The sequence below is a fragment of the Talpa occidentalis genome, unplaced genomic scaffold, assembly GCF_014898055.3.
Source record: "Talpa occidentalis isolate TD23 unplaced genomic scaffold, MPIMG_talOcc4v2.1 talOcc4.5, whole genome shotgun sequence".
Lineage (NCBI taxonomy): Eukaryota > Metazoa > Chordata > Mammalia > Eulipotyphla > Talpidae > Talpa > Talpa occidentalis.
The window spans coordinates 110,693,965-110,708,555 of NW_023604861.1; the positions used below are offsets into that span (position 1 = coordinate 110,693,965).

The window sequence follows — 14,591 nt, forward strand, 5'->3', positions numbered from 1 at the left end:
ACAGAATGGGTCATGTCACAAGTAAATGTGTCAAGTAGAGGCAGTGAGAGCCTGAAAAACAGTAATAATACTGCAAATGCTATTGTAAAATTAACACTGTACATCTAAAAATGGACAATTTTGTATGTTTCAAATGAGTGACTGAAGCTTGGTTTGAAATCTGCACTGTTTCTACCATTAAGAGTTATGGTTTCTTGTTTGAGGAGGAAATGGGGGTGGGGGTGGGTCCTAAGACATCAGCCCAGAGACCAGAATGAAAGATTTACAAGTGAAGAAAATAGAGGTGGGAAAGCAATGTAGCAACGTCCTTCTATTCTCCCTCAAAGACTAGAATAATGCTTTGCTGTTGTAAATAAACTGCACTCACCATGTAACCTCCAGACCTGTTTCCACACAATATGGGTATCATTGCACAAAAGGATAATATCACGGAGAGAAGTCTAGGATCCCCAGGTGTATGAAGCCTTATAAAGTACTATATATCATCCATAAGCACCACCACCATTTCTTGATTCACTGGAGCCATACTTTATTTGGAAACTTATGTTTCTAACCAGACTGCTACATCATCATATTGAATTTTATATATTTAATTTTAAGCTAAAAGGCAGTAAGAACGCCAAATTCAACAGATGCAAATCATTTATTTCCTTAGCAATTTTATAAGAGTGAACATTTCACATACTAATATATAGTCAATGTTCTTTGGAACTTTGAAAAATGTGGGGAAATTATTAGGGTTTCAAATGAATCTATGAAACAACAACAAAAAAAACACTAAAAGATTAAAAGCGATAGTCCTAATATATTGCTAAGGGCTCTTGGTACCTATCAGAAAGTATGTAAAAAACAAAAAGGACAGTGTTATTATAATTTCTAATTTGTTAGATAAATTACAAAAAGAAATATATAGAAACTCACAATAATAGATTCGCATTGGAGGGCAAAGTATCTAACCCATTAGCTAAAAAGTGCAGTTTTAGTGCAAATAGATTTTAGTGAATGGAGAGACAAGCAATACAATGAAGTGAGTCCACTGATACAAAACTTAAATGAAAACCAAAATAATGTATCTCATTTCTGATATAATACAATTTGAATCAAATAAAATACAACTGATAGAAGCAATAAATGCAGTACAGTAATTAAGGGTGTGGGCTCTGGAGTGAGTCTGGCCTGGCTTTAAATCTAGTCTCCACCATATTAAAACTAAGTGATAATGAGGTGCTCAGCAAAGTCAGGCACAAAGTAGATACCAGTCTTATCACTCTCCTCCTCCTAGTCCTGACAATAAAAGTAATCCTGCCTTCAGTATTACTGATCCTGCCAAAGGCCCACCCGGACAATATGTATGCACCAAAGACAAAGATCCATTCACATCCGTCCCTATGTCTGCTCTTAAAAAGGGAAATTTTTGCTTTCCTTAACGGGGTTCACCCCTTGTTTAATAGCTCACGAGAGCAAAAGGAGATTAATCCCAAATGCTTAGAAAGGATGATAACAGATTTGCCCTGAGAACCCTGAGGAGGAGTAAACTAGGAAGCATGTGGTCCACAACTAGTATCTTATCAAGGCAGCAGAAATGCACAACTTTTTACTTTATTTCCTCAATTTTAAAGATTTCCTGAAGTGTATTATACCTTAAATCTTTTTTAAAAAGAAGAGTTAAGTGCTTCCTATGTGTCAGACCTTGCTCAAAGTACTTTATACATACTAAATCATCTAATCTTAACAATCCTATCAAGTAATTGTGCTTATTTACTGCCATCTTAAAAAGGAAGAAACTGGGACACAGAGATTAAGTAATTTGTTGAAGATAACGCAACCAGTAAGTGGTAGAACCAAAATGTGAACCAAGTTATTGTGGCTCCAAAGTTCATGCTCTAAAAACCATCCACACCAGCTTCCTAATAAAATTTTTACATTTTTATAGTGAAAAAATGTAATTAGAAAGTAAGTTACTGATATATCACCAATACAAAACTAATTACATAATTATTTTAAATCAGTATGAATCAATACCACTCTTAGTAGTTTCCTGGACTAGATGCTAACATACAGGTGCAATATTGCATTATCAGAGTAAGTAGTATAAGCATGGAGTAACTGCAAGTTACTATAGGATTACATGGCATAACTAGAAAATATACCTCTCTTCTATTCTGTTCTTGTCCATGAGTGGCTGCTTAATCCACTGATTAACCAGTCTTTGTCCTTGTGGGGTTTTGCACTTATTTAGCAATGCAACCAGAGACTGAGAGCCAGAGGTATCTTCTACAGAACCCTAGTAAACAAAAAATAAGATACAAACGATGGCACATTCATTAAATAAAAACCTTTCTATACCATAAAAAATTAAATGATTTTGGGTATAAGAACCTATTCAACTAATTAAATGATTAATTAACTATTAAATGAAAAATTGGCACAAAATTTCCTCTTTTGAAGATCAAACTTTTAACTAGTTAATCTGTACTGTCTGCTATATATATTCCCCAAATCAAAACCATTTTATATTACTGCAGTTTAGACATAAAACTCCTTAGAATGTAATTTTTAAAAACTGTGTTAACATACAAAGTGATTCATAAAGTCAGGACAAATACTATTTATATCATTTGCATAATACAAAAATAAAGTACACAACAAAGTAATTCAAAACTATGTATATTCTTTAAAAGTATAATGTTTCAAAGTATTTAAACTCCTAAATAAGATTTTTCAGGGACTTCCTGGTGGCGCAGGTGGTTGAGTGCAGCGCTGTGAGGCTGTCTACAGCCTCTACAGTGTGGGTTCAATCCTGGCCAGCCAGGGAGATACCCACATGGTGCGGCAGACCTCTCCTAGCTCACCCACTGCTCCCTTCAGCAGTGTATTTCAGTTAGTCTGCATGTTCTGTTCCCCGCTCTGGCTCTGGTGTATCCTTTCACACTCCCGCACATCTGGCCTATACCCCGGTTTTTGTATGCATGAATAAATAAATCTTAAAAAAAAAAAAGATTTTTCAGTGTATATCAAAGGAAACATTTTTAAAAAAATAATTATTTTTGTAGAACTGGGACACAGGCCACAGATGTGGGGGTAAAAGGATTCACCAGGGCCTCCCCGGTGGCGCAGCAGTTGAGCGCTGGGTTGCGAAGCTGCCCGCAGCCTATGCGGCGCTGGTTCGATCCCCGGCTGCTCCCCGGCCACCGGAGGAGGGTCCCACATGGCGTGCAGACCCCTCCTGCCGCCCGCTGCTCCCCTCAGCAGTGTACTTCGGTCCTTCTGCCTGCTCTGCTCCCTGCTCTGGCTCTGGTGAATTCTCTCACCCTCCCACGCTTCTGACTGTACCCAGTGCATGTATAAACAAACAAACAAAAAATAAATAAATAAAACAAGCCTCTATTAAAAATAAATAAATAAATAAATAAATAATAAAAGGATTCACCAGAGATAGAGTAGGAAGCAGAACAGGCAGATTTACTGAAATACACTGCCGAGGGGAGCACCAGGTGAAACAGGAGAGGTCTGCTGCATCACATGGGGGTTAGCTCCTTGGCTGGGGATAGAACTCAAGCCATGGTGGAAACAGTGCTGAGATTTAACCCCTAGGCCACAAAGGAGGCCCTTTTAACCATTGTTTTTAACCCAATTTTTTTTTTTTTTTTTTTACCTGGAAAAGATTAAGAGCTCTGACTGCTGCAATATCCAATCTCATGTACTGGCCAAAGTCAAACGTAGTCAGTTCAAACTGTCCAAAGTTTGAGTCATCTGATAAGATGTCTAAAAACTTGATTACTGCAGACAATGATGAAACTGCAACCTGAAGTTAAAAATTTTAAAGAGATTGCAATCTAACTAGAACTAAAAAAAACAAATGGCAAAATGAAAAATTACAAACAATATCATTTTCCTTAATGTTCCTCCCCAATCAAACCCAAGAAAACAGATGAAGTTTAAATAATTTTCTCACGACTAGTAAAAAATATTCTGTGAAAATTCAGTCACAGCAGTACTATTTACAGTAGCCAGTCAGGTATCTGAGAATTCAACTCAATTCTGACAATAAAATCAAATCCATGTTTCTTGTTTGATGTTCGTATTCGACCTTATATAAAGCCTATCTGTTATTTATGTTTTAGGGACAGTGACAAAGCTCAGAGCATTCATACTCATTTTATAATTTCCAGATTGCTATTAAACTGTTATTTTTAAAACCACATGCTAAGGAGCATTAAATGCTCAAAGCATTTTACCATTACAATGTGGTTAAAATGGTCAAAGTATACACATATAATTTGCTCATATTTTTTCTTTATTCTTAACAATAACTAAATTAAAAAGGAAGATAATTGCCTTAAATGCCAAATACCAATCATTCTCCTTGGAGGCCTTATGTCCCACTCTATTCTTAGAAACTTCAACTCTATACTGACAAACTAGATCTTTTACAAAAAATTAAATATTGCTTGTCAGTGTGGGGAAGCCTATCCACACCCTCATGGGAACTAGGTTGCCAGGGCACATGAGTTATGAACTTTGTCACACACATGAAAAGTAAAACAGGCAAACTTACTTTAAAAGGACTGAGTTATTAATATGATAAATAATCATTGCAAAATCATCATAGTAACTACTGTCTCAGTTTATTTTAATTCAAAATCTATCTTGAAAATGTTATAAATTAAGTTCTAAAGTTTATCCTTATTTAAATATATCATTTATCAGTAACCCACATACACCCTTGTCAATGTTTCCAATATTTTATCATAAAAATAATTCTCCAGTCACTTCTACCTCACAGATATGAATAAATTCCGTATTTACATACTCAGTTTCTACCACTGAACACACAAGACCAGTACCAATTATGAGTCACTGTTTAAATATAATATTTATTATGCAATTATTATATGCTATGTATACTTTCATGCTTACTACTTCCTAATCTCCACAACAATCCAAAACAGGTTTTTTTTAACCTTATTTAACAGATGATGAAAATGTTTCTCAGGAAGTTGAAATAATTTATTGAAGACCCCATAGTTTGCGCATTATAAAGCTCTGTTAGGATTTTTTCCAGTAGAGTCACTATGCTGTCACATCTACTTAAGTGATAGAAATCAGGCTCTTTCACACAAAATCAACAATACTCTTTTTTGCCCTAGGGATAGCCATAATATAAATATAATAAATTTATATTTAATGTTAAGTTTGAATTTTCTAGTCATTTCCTCAAGTTTTTCACAAGTTTTATCATCGATAAAATAAGCTCAGCGACTCACAATTTAGTTCTGAGATACATGTGACAGAAGTAATCAAAAAGCCACTATAATTTAAGAATAAGGTCACATTTGTAATCCACATACCTGATTCTCCATTTCTGGCAAGACAGCACTGTTCACCTCTTCTCCTTTTTTGCCTTTCAACAACCTGTTGAGATCCTGATAAATATCTTTTGTGGAAAAGTCAGCTCTTTTTCTTTCTGTGATCAGAATTCCTCCTCTCTGGATAACCTATTTTTATAGGAAATACTTTAGATTATTATTAGAACACCAATAAGAAAAGAAAAATATTTATATATAAAACTACAACACCTTAACAAATTATAAACCTACATTAAATGTTCATACAAGGCGCAAGAAATTGGTGACATTATGTATTAACACATTTTTTGATTTTTTTTTTTTAAAGGTTTATTTATACATAGAACTGGGCTGTAGGCCAGAGGTGCGGGGGTAGGCTTTGAAAGGATTCACCAGAGACAGAATGGGGAGCAGAGCAGGCAAGTTTACTGAAATACACTGCTAAGGGGAGCAGCGGGCGAGACAGGAGAGGTCTGCTGTGCCATATGTGGGTCAGCTCCCTGGCCAGGGATCTAACTCAGGCCAGAGAAGATGAGACTTAACCCCTAGGCCACCTTAGCACATTTTTAAATCTATAATTTTCATGTAGATCTAAAATTATGTTCACATAAAGTTTTAAAAAGGTCACAATAGTAAAAACTTAACAGAAAAATATTGGTGGAACGTTGCTTATAAACCACCTATGCTAAAAAGACCCATCGTAGATTTCCTATCTCTCAAGTAGTTCTCAGGTATTTGAGGTCCACAAAAAAGAATCCTCGGGGAGTATATAAATAATGAACCACAATACTTATATAAATGGCACAAACAAAATTTTGTTAAATCAGTGAAATAAGAGGCTAACGTTCAACTTGAACTACCAAAAAATAATTCTGAAAAATTTATTTGATAAATCCATGTTAAATACAGTATTTTTTTTTTTTAAGTATAAATTCCCGTATATTTATATACGGGACCGTTTTTCTTCAATCCTGAAGGACTTAGCTTCTTTACATGAGCTTTGGTAGAGATAATAGCGCAGCACCCACAGGTCTAAATTAGACTGGAGGATCAGAAGGACCAATCCCTCCCAGCTTCATGAGAACGATTCCTGGCTACCTGGTTGTAAATGGCATAGTTCACGAAGTAAGCAATTTCACACAAGGCTTGGGAAGGCATCAGAGATGCTTGCTTTGAATATGTCCCCATGACTGCGGCCTCCACTAGAGAATGATGACCTCCTTAATGGCCTTGCGCTTGGGCAGGCAGTGAGTGCCACTGGTGCAGCCAACAAGCTGCAAATGGCTAAAGCCCTTTTTAGCTCAAACGGTATTCCTTCTTTTCTTGGTCATCTTGGGAGCAAAGACTCCATGAATAGGTGGTTTTAATGACCCTAAGTCATCTCCTTTTCTCCCTGAACTGTGAAAGCATGCTTGCTTTTTTTCCCCTCCCCCCATTTTATTAAAGATTTATTTATTTATTTATACAAGCACTGGGTACAGTCAGAAGTGCGCGAGGGTGAGAGAATTCACCAGAGCCAGAGCGGGGAACAGAACAGGCAGACTGATGAAGTACACTGCTGAGGGGAGCAACAGGCGCGGCAGGAGAGGTCTACGCACCATGTGGGATCCTCACCCAGTGGCCGGGGATTAAACCTGCAGAGGCTGCAGGCAGCTTTGCAGCCCAGCGCTCAACCACTGGGCCACCAGGGGAGGCCCCCTTTCTTTCCAATTAGGATCACTTTGAGGTTGACATTCTACAACTCTTTGCAAAGGAGGAAGAGAGGGAGGGAAGGAAGATACGAGGCAGAATACAAAAGTTTGTTCTGAATTCTATTAAAGATACAAAATTTCTGTCAAAGATAAGGCAGTCCTCCAAAAAAGTATTACTGTAATTAGATATAACAAATATTGATATTTTAGTTATTTTTGCTCCTTAACCAAAGCCCTGGCAAGTTAAGTCTTTCCTAGGTTTAGATTCACCTCTATCACCAGACTTGATTCCCTTACCTGCCTCAGTTTTCCCATGTCTCCTGAAGTCTCTCCTCCTGGTAAAACACATTCCTTTGGTCCAATCTGAATCAGCAGAGCCTCCAGATTGGAGAACTGGTCATTATCAGGGAACTCACATAGTCCTAACTTCCTCTGTGTGGAGTCAACATACCCAACTCCAACCTGTCTTTGGCCGTCAACCGTAGACATTTTAACACCCACAACACCAATGGATGCTGATGTATCATTGTTACCAAAGAGAATGTCTTCAAACTGAGAAAGATTACCTGGCGAGGCCTAAGAAAAAATAAAAAGTTTAAAAATTATTTAACATACTTTAAAATTTACTAGCCAGCACTAATTATCCAACCCTAATGAATTAAGAAAATGTTTTCTTACCAAAAACTGCTTTTAACCATATATTCCAAAGATTATTACCACATTTTCTACAAAGTATACTCCCTATATCTCCAAATATCTTCAGAACACTTGGGCACAGCTATAAAAAATTTTATCAAAAGTGATTGCTAGTTTGGAATTTGCAGTTGGGTTTACACACACACAATCAACAAGATGCCTACAGTGATAATCCCTTTCATGCTATGCTTAAATCTCTACATTCTGCTGTCTACCTATTGGTTGCACCTATCAGTATTTTTACTGAGTTACTATCCCACATAGCAGAACAGTACTATCAAGCTTATACATGGACCTTGAAAAGTCATCTCCATATCAATATATTTATTTGTAAAATGCAGTGATTGTTCTAGATCAGCAATTACCAAATAAAGGGTCTGTGAACTATTGTCATATTTCAAAAAAGCTGGAAATTTCTAAGGCTATGTAAGCTAACTAAAAGGACAAGTTCACTTTTGATGAACTTATGTCAAGTTAGTGGGTGACAATTCTATAGACTTCAACCTGATCAGAAGCTGGTAAATTGCTGCTAATATGAGGGACTTCTGGGGCAAATGGTGGACCAGGGTATGAAACATAAGACAGTAACAAATGGGCCAAAAGAGTATAGTGACAGCCAAATTTAAGCAACTAATAGCCACAAATGCCATGATTATGATTATCATTTCTTTTCCTGATATGGTTCTGAATCCCTTGTAACTATGAATAAAATCTAGACTAAATCTAGATCTAAACTAAAATCTAGACCTAAAACGAAAAATGTGTTATCTGATAGTCAAGTAAAAACAGCGCTGATTCAATCACAAGCATAAGCACTGTAACTGCCTAAAAGATAGAGTTGAAAGACATGATGGAATAGATGATAGGATGACAAGCATGTATTCATTAAACTTATGATTGCACATGTTGCTGTTGTTACTAATTGATTTTTGTGGAAAATTAACATCACTTTGTGAACAATTTTCAATTATAATCTTCCAGGACAAAGGCTAAAACTCTAAGTAAAATTCTACTTTTCTCAGTATAGTAGGAAAATAAAAATTCCTAGGAAACTCTATAATGTAGAATGCTAAATTCTCCCAAATATAATCTTTAGTAAATGTCTATATTTACGGGGGCTGGGAGCAAAATGGAGTAAAGATTGAACAGTATTATATCTCAAGCTGCACCAACATCAAACGTTTAAATATTATATTCTATTCAATCTCACAAGAAAAAAACTTACAGGACTTTCAAGACAGAAAGCGTCTTAATTTTCTAATTTTACTGGTTATGAAGAAACATATACAGAAGATTGGAAAATTTGCCAAGCTTCACCCAGAGAAGAGGAGAAAAGAAATGCAATATGCTGACTACAAGTCCAAAGCACTGTCCCCCTTATCTCACATTTGCTCCCTTTAATAATAAATCTCATCATCCCAACATTTTAACTATTCGTTTATTCTAGTATTTATTTAGAACCTATCCTGTAAAAGTGTTGTGTAAATAAATAAAAACACGACTTTATAGAGTAGTAAGGAAGACAGTCATTAAATACATTTTTAAAAAATAGCACTACTATGTTCTTGAAGGCCTCAGACACATGCATGTCAATGAGCCTTTCTAGCTATACCAAGGAAAAAAATGAGCATTAAACAAAGATATAGACTTATAAAAAGTACAAGCTAGTGGGACAGAATGGCACATACAAAGGACAAATGTGTATGAAAGGGACTTGGGGGACATTATAAATTTGTCCTTGTTTAATGCTGGTATTCAATCTTATATAAAGGCTATTTGTGTTTCAGGGACAGTGACAATGTTCAGAGTACTCATACTCATTATATAATTTCTGAATTGCTATTAAACTAATTTTAAAAACCACATGTTAAAGAACATTAAAGTCTCAAAGCATTTTAAAATTTAAAAACACACACACACAGAATTATCTCACTTTAACTCTTAAAAAATAACTAAATTTAAAAAATATGATTACCTTAAATGCCAAATACCAATCATTCTCTTTGGAGGCCTTATTTCCAGCTTTATTTTTATAAACTTCAACTCTATACTGACGAACTAGAAGAAGATCTTTTACAAAAGATTCAAAATTCATTTTACTAAGCACAACACTCTCCAGAGTCTTTGCTCCTAAAGAAAAATATTAAAAATACATGTTACAGATTTGAGGATTTAAAAAAAGGTATTTAAAAAATACCTAATTCCACAAGGAACATTGTTCTCTCAGTAATTCATTCATTCATTCAATTAACTGTTTAGCAAGTACCTATTATATGTCCTGGGAACTTTTGTAAATAAAGGGCAAAAAATGGTGAAGAGACAGCCTCCTGCTCCTGTGGGGTTAACACATTAAAACAAAAAAAATCTTGAGAGGAGACAGATAAAAGAGTAAACATATACATAGGTAATCTTACTTTCTTATATTTATTTTTCACAGGTTTAAATTAAAAGTCTTAATAACTACATAGTGTTTATATGGAATTAATTTTTTTCCAAAAGGGAATATATTCCCAAACATAGTCTATGCACACACAATAAAAAGCATTACTTTTTGCTTTTAATGAATAGTTGTATATATGCTTCATCTTACTAGGTTTTAATATATTTTGGAGACTTCCATCAGTAATTAATCAGTTTCTTCCTGTTAATAGGTACAAACATTCCAATGACTCTATGTTCTATAATTTAGGTTCTTGTTGATGTACCTAGTGGTTCATCCTAGTGGTTCCAGTCTTTGCCATTAAAACAATGTTGCATAAAGAACCCTGTACATGATTCATTCTCCAAAGATGAGAATATCTGTAAAATCCTAAAATGACTTCATCAAAGGGTTTTATGATTTTAATAAATATTGCCAGATTGACCACCTGGTTGGCTGTGCCACCTAACACTACCACCCATACAGTATGAGTGTATTTCCCCTATCCAGTCAACAAAGTTCTCAAATTTTCAGGTCTTCATCTTATATCACGACTCTTAACTGAGAGAGACTTTGCTCCTCCCTGAGCAGATATCTGGGTTGTCACAACTGACAGGGATATGTTAAGCACTTACAGGCCAGTCCTTCACAATGGTCATTCCGCTCAAAATGTCTATAGTGCTGACACTGAAAACCCACCTTAGTGGAAAAGAGTCTCACCTTATTTTGATTTACAAATCACATTGTTAAATCCTTGGTTACAATTCCCTTTGGACAGTGAAAGCTGGAAGAAACCAGTCCTGGGAAACTGTGGTATATTTGTGGCTTTGAGCCCCTTCCTTTTTTAGATGTTTCTAGTCATTTCAGCAATTTTTAATAACAAATTACCCAACTTTTGAGGCCTCCCTGGTGGCACAAGGGGTTAAGTATTACCCATCTTTTAATTATACTAGCTAAAAAAATAAGAGAATGAGTGAGGAGAATGGTCCAGGTGGGTGGGATGGGATGATGGAAGCTTTTATACTGTGCTGAGATGTTGATATTTTATACTGTAGGCAATGATTAGTATAAACACAAGTACAGTTCTGGGTGGTATGTTGGAGTACTTTGGCTGTAGTGTGGAGGATGGGTTAGAAGGTAGAGGTATTGGGGACATTATTATACTATCTAAAAAAAAATTAGGACAGTCTTTTTAAAAAAGTAAAGTATTATGCCTTTGGTATAAATGTCTTAGGTAAAAAATTGATACTTGGAAAGAATTCACATTTAACTGCCAATCTCTGCAAAGTTAAATTCACCTTTAAACACATTCTCAATTATAATTAAGATGGAGTGACTATCGATTATTCTTAGAAATTTCCTTGGTAAATACTCATATTTTGACCCTCAAAGGCAACAAAAGGGAAAACAGTGTGTGTGTGTATATTTTTAAATCTACACCCCTTCTACTTCCTCCAAAAATCTACACTCCAAATATAAGATTCCTGGTTGTCCATATTAAATTTCCTTCCCAATAAAAAGATGTAATGCTTAGCATCCAGTATTCCTTTCACAATTTAAACAGAAAAACAAGTGTTAGAACAGGTACTTAGAAAAACCAATGATCCAATTTACCAATAACCAAGAATGTTCAGAACTTTTTACATCATTTCAAACGCTTTAAATTAAGTAAATGCTTAAATTTTATAAAAAATGCATAATGCATAATATGCATATACAAGGATATAAGGAATTAAGTGCACCAGCCTTGAATAATCAGGGTCATAATTCCTGTAAAACTGGAAAACTTTGACCATTACTAACTATGAAAACAATGAGTATCTCTGCCTGGTCTTAACTGATCCCCAATACCTTTACCTTCTAACCCATCCTCCACACTACAGCCAAAGTACTCCAACATTCCACCCAGAACTGTACTTGTGTTTAGACCTCTCCTTGCCTGCAATATAAAATATCAACATCTCAGCACAGTATAAAAGCTTCCATTATCCCATCCCACTCACCTGGACCATTCTCCTCACTCATTTTCTGCTCCAATTAAAATACCAACATTCAGGCTTTCTCCCCAGCAAACTCCTAGACCCCACAACTCCTTATTCCCCCTACGATTCTCCTATCATGTTTCTCTTATCATGATCACAATGTAGCCAAGAGGGAAAAGAGATCACAAGTTAAACAATTCCATCCAGGGTGAAAAGAGATGACGGTGGAGAGAAGGGACTGAATTCTGAGCTGCAACAGACAGCTCACAGGACCAGCCCAAGGTAACACACCTAGCAAGTGCAACAGCCAGGACATGATTCCATGCAACCTGGCTGAAGTCCCAGGTCCTGAGCACTCGCCCTACTGCCTTTGCACATATCACAGGCGCCGTGCAGCTCAGCAGTATAAATGAAGTGTGGGCAAAACGACGCTGGTGACATAAAATGGTCTCCCCCTTTCATGCTGAACCTCACTCCCGGCCTGGCGTTTGTCCTTAAAGATGTTGGGCGACGTTTCTGATGCGATCCAAAGGGCCAGGGCGAGAGACCCACGCGACGGATGGAAAATTAAACAGAAAAACGTATGAAAACGCCTGGCAGACGGTGAACACTTCTCCCTACGTGCTCGTTGGCAGCTGACTAGAGGGGCGGCCGGGGGGTGGGGGGACACACTCGGGGCGGAGGCAGCACAGGACCGAGCGGCCTGAGGCAGCAGGTACCCCACTTGCCCGGCGGGGGTCTGAGCAAGCCTCTTCCCACGAGGCCCCAATGTCCCCCGCCCCCTTCCCGAGCGGCGCCCGCCTCACCTGCGGGGCCCAGGTACTTGACCACCCCTGGGTCTTGAACACCTCCCGCGCGGCCAGCAGCGCGTCCTCGCCGTGCGCCGTGTAGAAGTCGCCCCGGTCAAAGAGGCGCACTGTCGTGGCCGGCTTCTCCGGCATGCCCTGGAAGAAGCGCACGAAGCCGGCCTCGGTCGCGCTCTCCAGCTGCAGCGTGTCCTTCGGCTGGACCGCCATTTCGGAGCCTCCCCGCGGCCCGACCCGGAGAACTGCACGACCCGCGCCCGCCGGGCTGTTTCCCGCCTCCCCTCCCTCTCCCCCGGCGGGGCCGCCACCGCGACAGCCAATCAGCAGCCAGCCCTGCGCTTCGGTAGGTGGGACTTCATCTCAGCAGCCAATCATAAGCGGGCGCGGCGCAGCTTCCCGCGCACGCTGGAGTCTCTCTACTGCGCATGCTTGAACCTAAATCGCGGCCGACCCTGGAGAAACCTCTGTTTAAAGGATTTAAGTTCTCCGGGAGTTGTCGCCTGCGTGGCCTGCAGCCGGGGTGGAAGCTTGGTTAAAGCTGGCCAGCTGCTGGGATGGTCTGGCGGGTTTTGAATTCGTACCCGGAAGCAGAGAGTGAAATCAGAAAGAAACTTGAAAACAAAGAACAACTGGTCTTCCTCTCGAGGCCGGTGTTTGTTGTTGTTTTTTTTAATCTGCTCCCTTCGCAGCCCACTGTCTCTTTTTTCCTTCTTAAACTGCAGGCATCGAATGCAGGTTTATTCTCCTCAAACTTATTAATGCTCTCTTCTAGCCAATTTTTTTCGCAGTTTGCCCATTCCTTGATTGAGTCATGCAAAAATGTATTTATATAACCTGCCACGTGCTTCTAAGATCTGAAGTTCACTAGCAAAGAAAAAGACCACTGCCGTCGTTAAGCTCATATTCCAACGAGTGGCTGCAGAAACTATAGTAAATAAGCTTATAGTAAGTACAGTTGTTCTTTGGCATGCACTGGGGACTGATTTCAGAAGCCTCTCGGTTGTCAAAATCCCCCCATGCTCAATTCACATATAAAATAGAGCAATATTTTCATAAAACATGCGCACAGCCACTAGCTATACTTTCGGTCCTCTCCGTATTGTTTTTAATACTTAGTGAGCTATGTAAATAGTTGTCTTATGGTACCATTTAGGAAATAATGATAAGGACAAAGTTTGTACACGTTCAGGACAATCATCCTAGGCCAAACTACATAGTACAGTCTATTTTTAATCAAGGATTGGTTAAGTAGACGGATGTGGATACAGGTGTAGAGGAATGAAATCCTCCAAATAAAACTTGAGTGTTTAGGAAAAAATAAAGATGAGGGGTTGAAAAAGTTTTTTTTTTAATACAACATGCACATTTTTTATTAATTTTTTATTTTTTAAGATTTTTTTTTTTATTTTTGCGTACAAGAACTGGGATGTAGGCCAGAGGTGCAGGGGTGGGGTGGGATGAGAGGATTCAACAGAGAGGGGAGCAGCACAGGCAGATCTACTGAAGAACACTGCTGAGGGGAGCAGCAGGTGAGACAGGAGGTAACTGCGCCAAGTGGGTTAGCTCCTCAGGCCACAGTGGCTAGTGATAGCTTGATAGTGTGAGACTTAATCCCTGTGCCACCAGAGAGACCTGAAAGTTTGTTTTTT

General features: G+C 38.1%; 1 protein-coding gene across 1 annotated transcript in view; it reads right to left on the reverse strand.

The window, feature by feature from the left end:
• The window catches only part of MSH2 (mutS homolog 2), a 56,101-nt gene extending 42,902 nt beyond the window's left edge, over positions 1-13,199 (reverse strand). The window contains 7 exon segments of the mRNA XM_037528098.2: positions 2,151-2,284; positions 3,656-3,805; positions 5,352-5,498; positions 7,337-7,615; positions 9,711-9,865; positions 12,943-12,966; positions 12,969-13,199. Coding sequence (XP_037383995.1) covers positions 2,151-2,284; positions 3,656-3,805; positions 5,352-5,498; positions 7,337-7,615; positions 9,711-9,865; positions 12,943-12,966; positions 12,969-13,152 — 1,073 coding nt within the window. The 5' untranslated portion in view covers positions 13,153-13,199.
• Between the last annotated feature and the right edge of the window lie 1,392 nt (positions 13,200-14,591).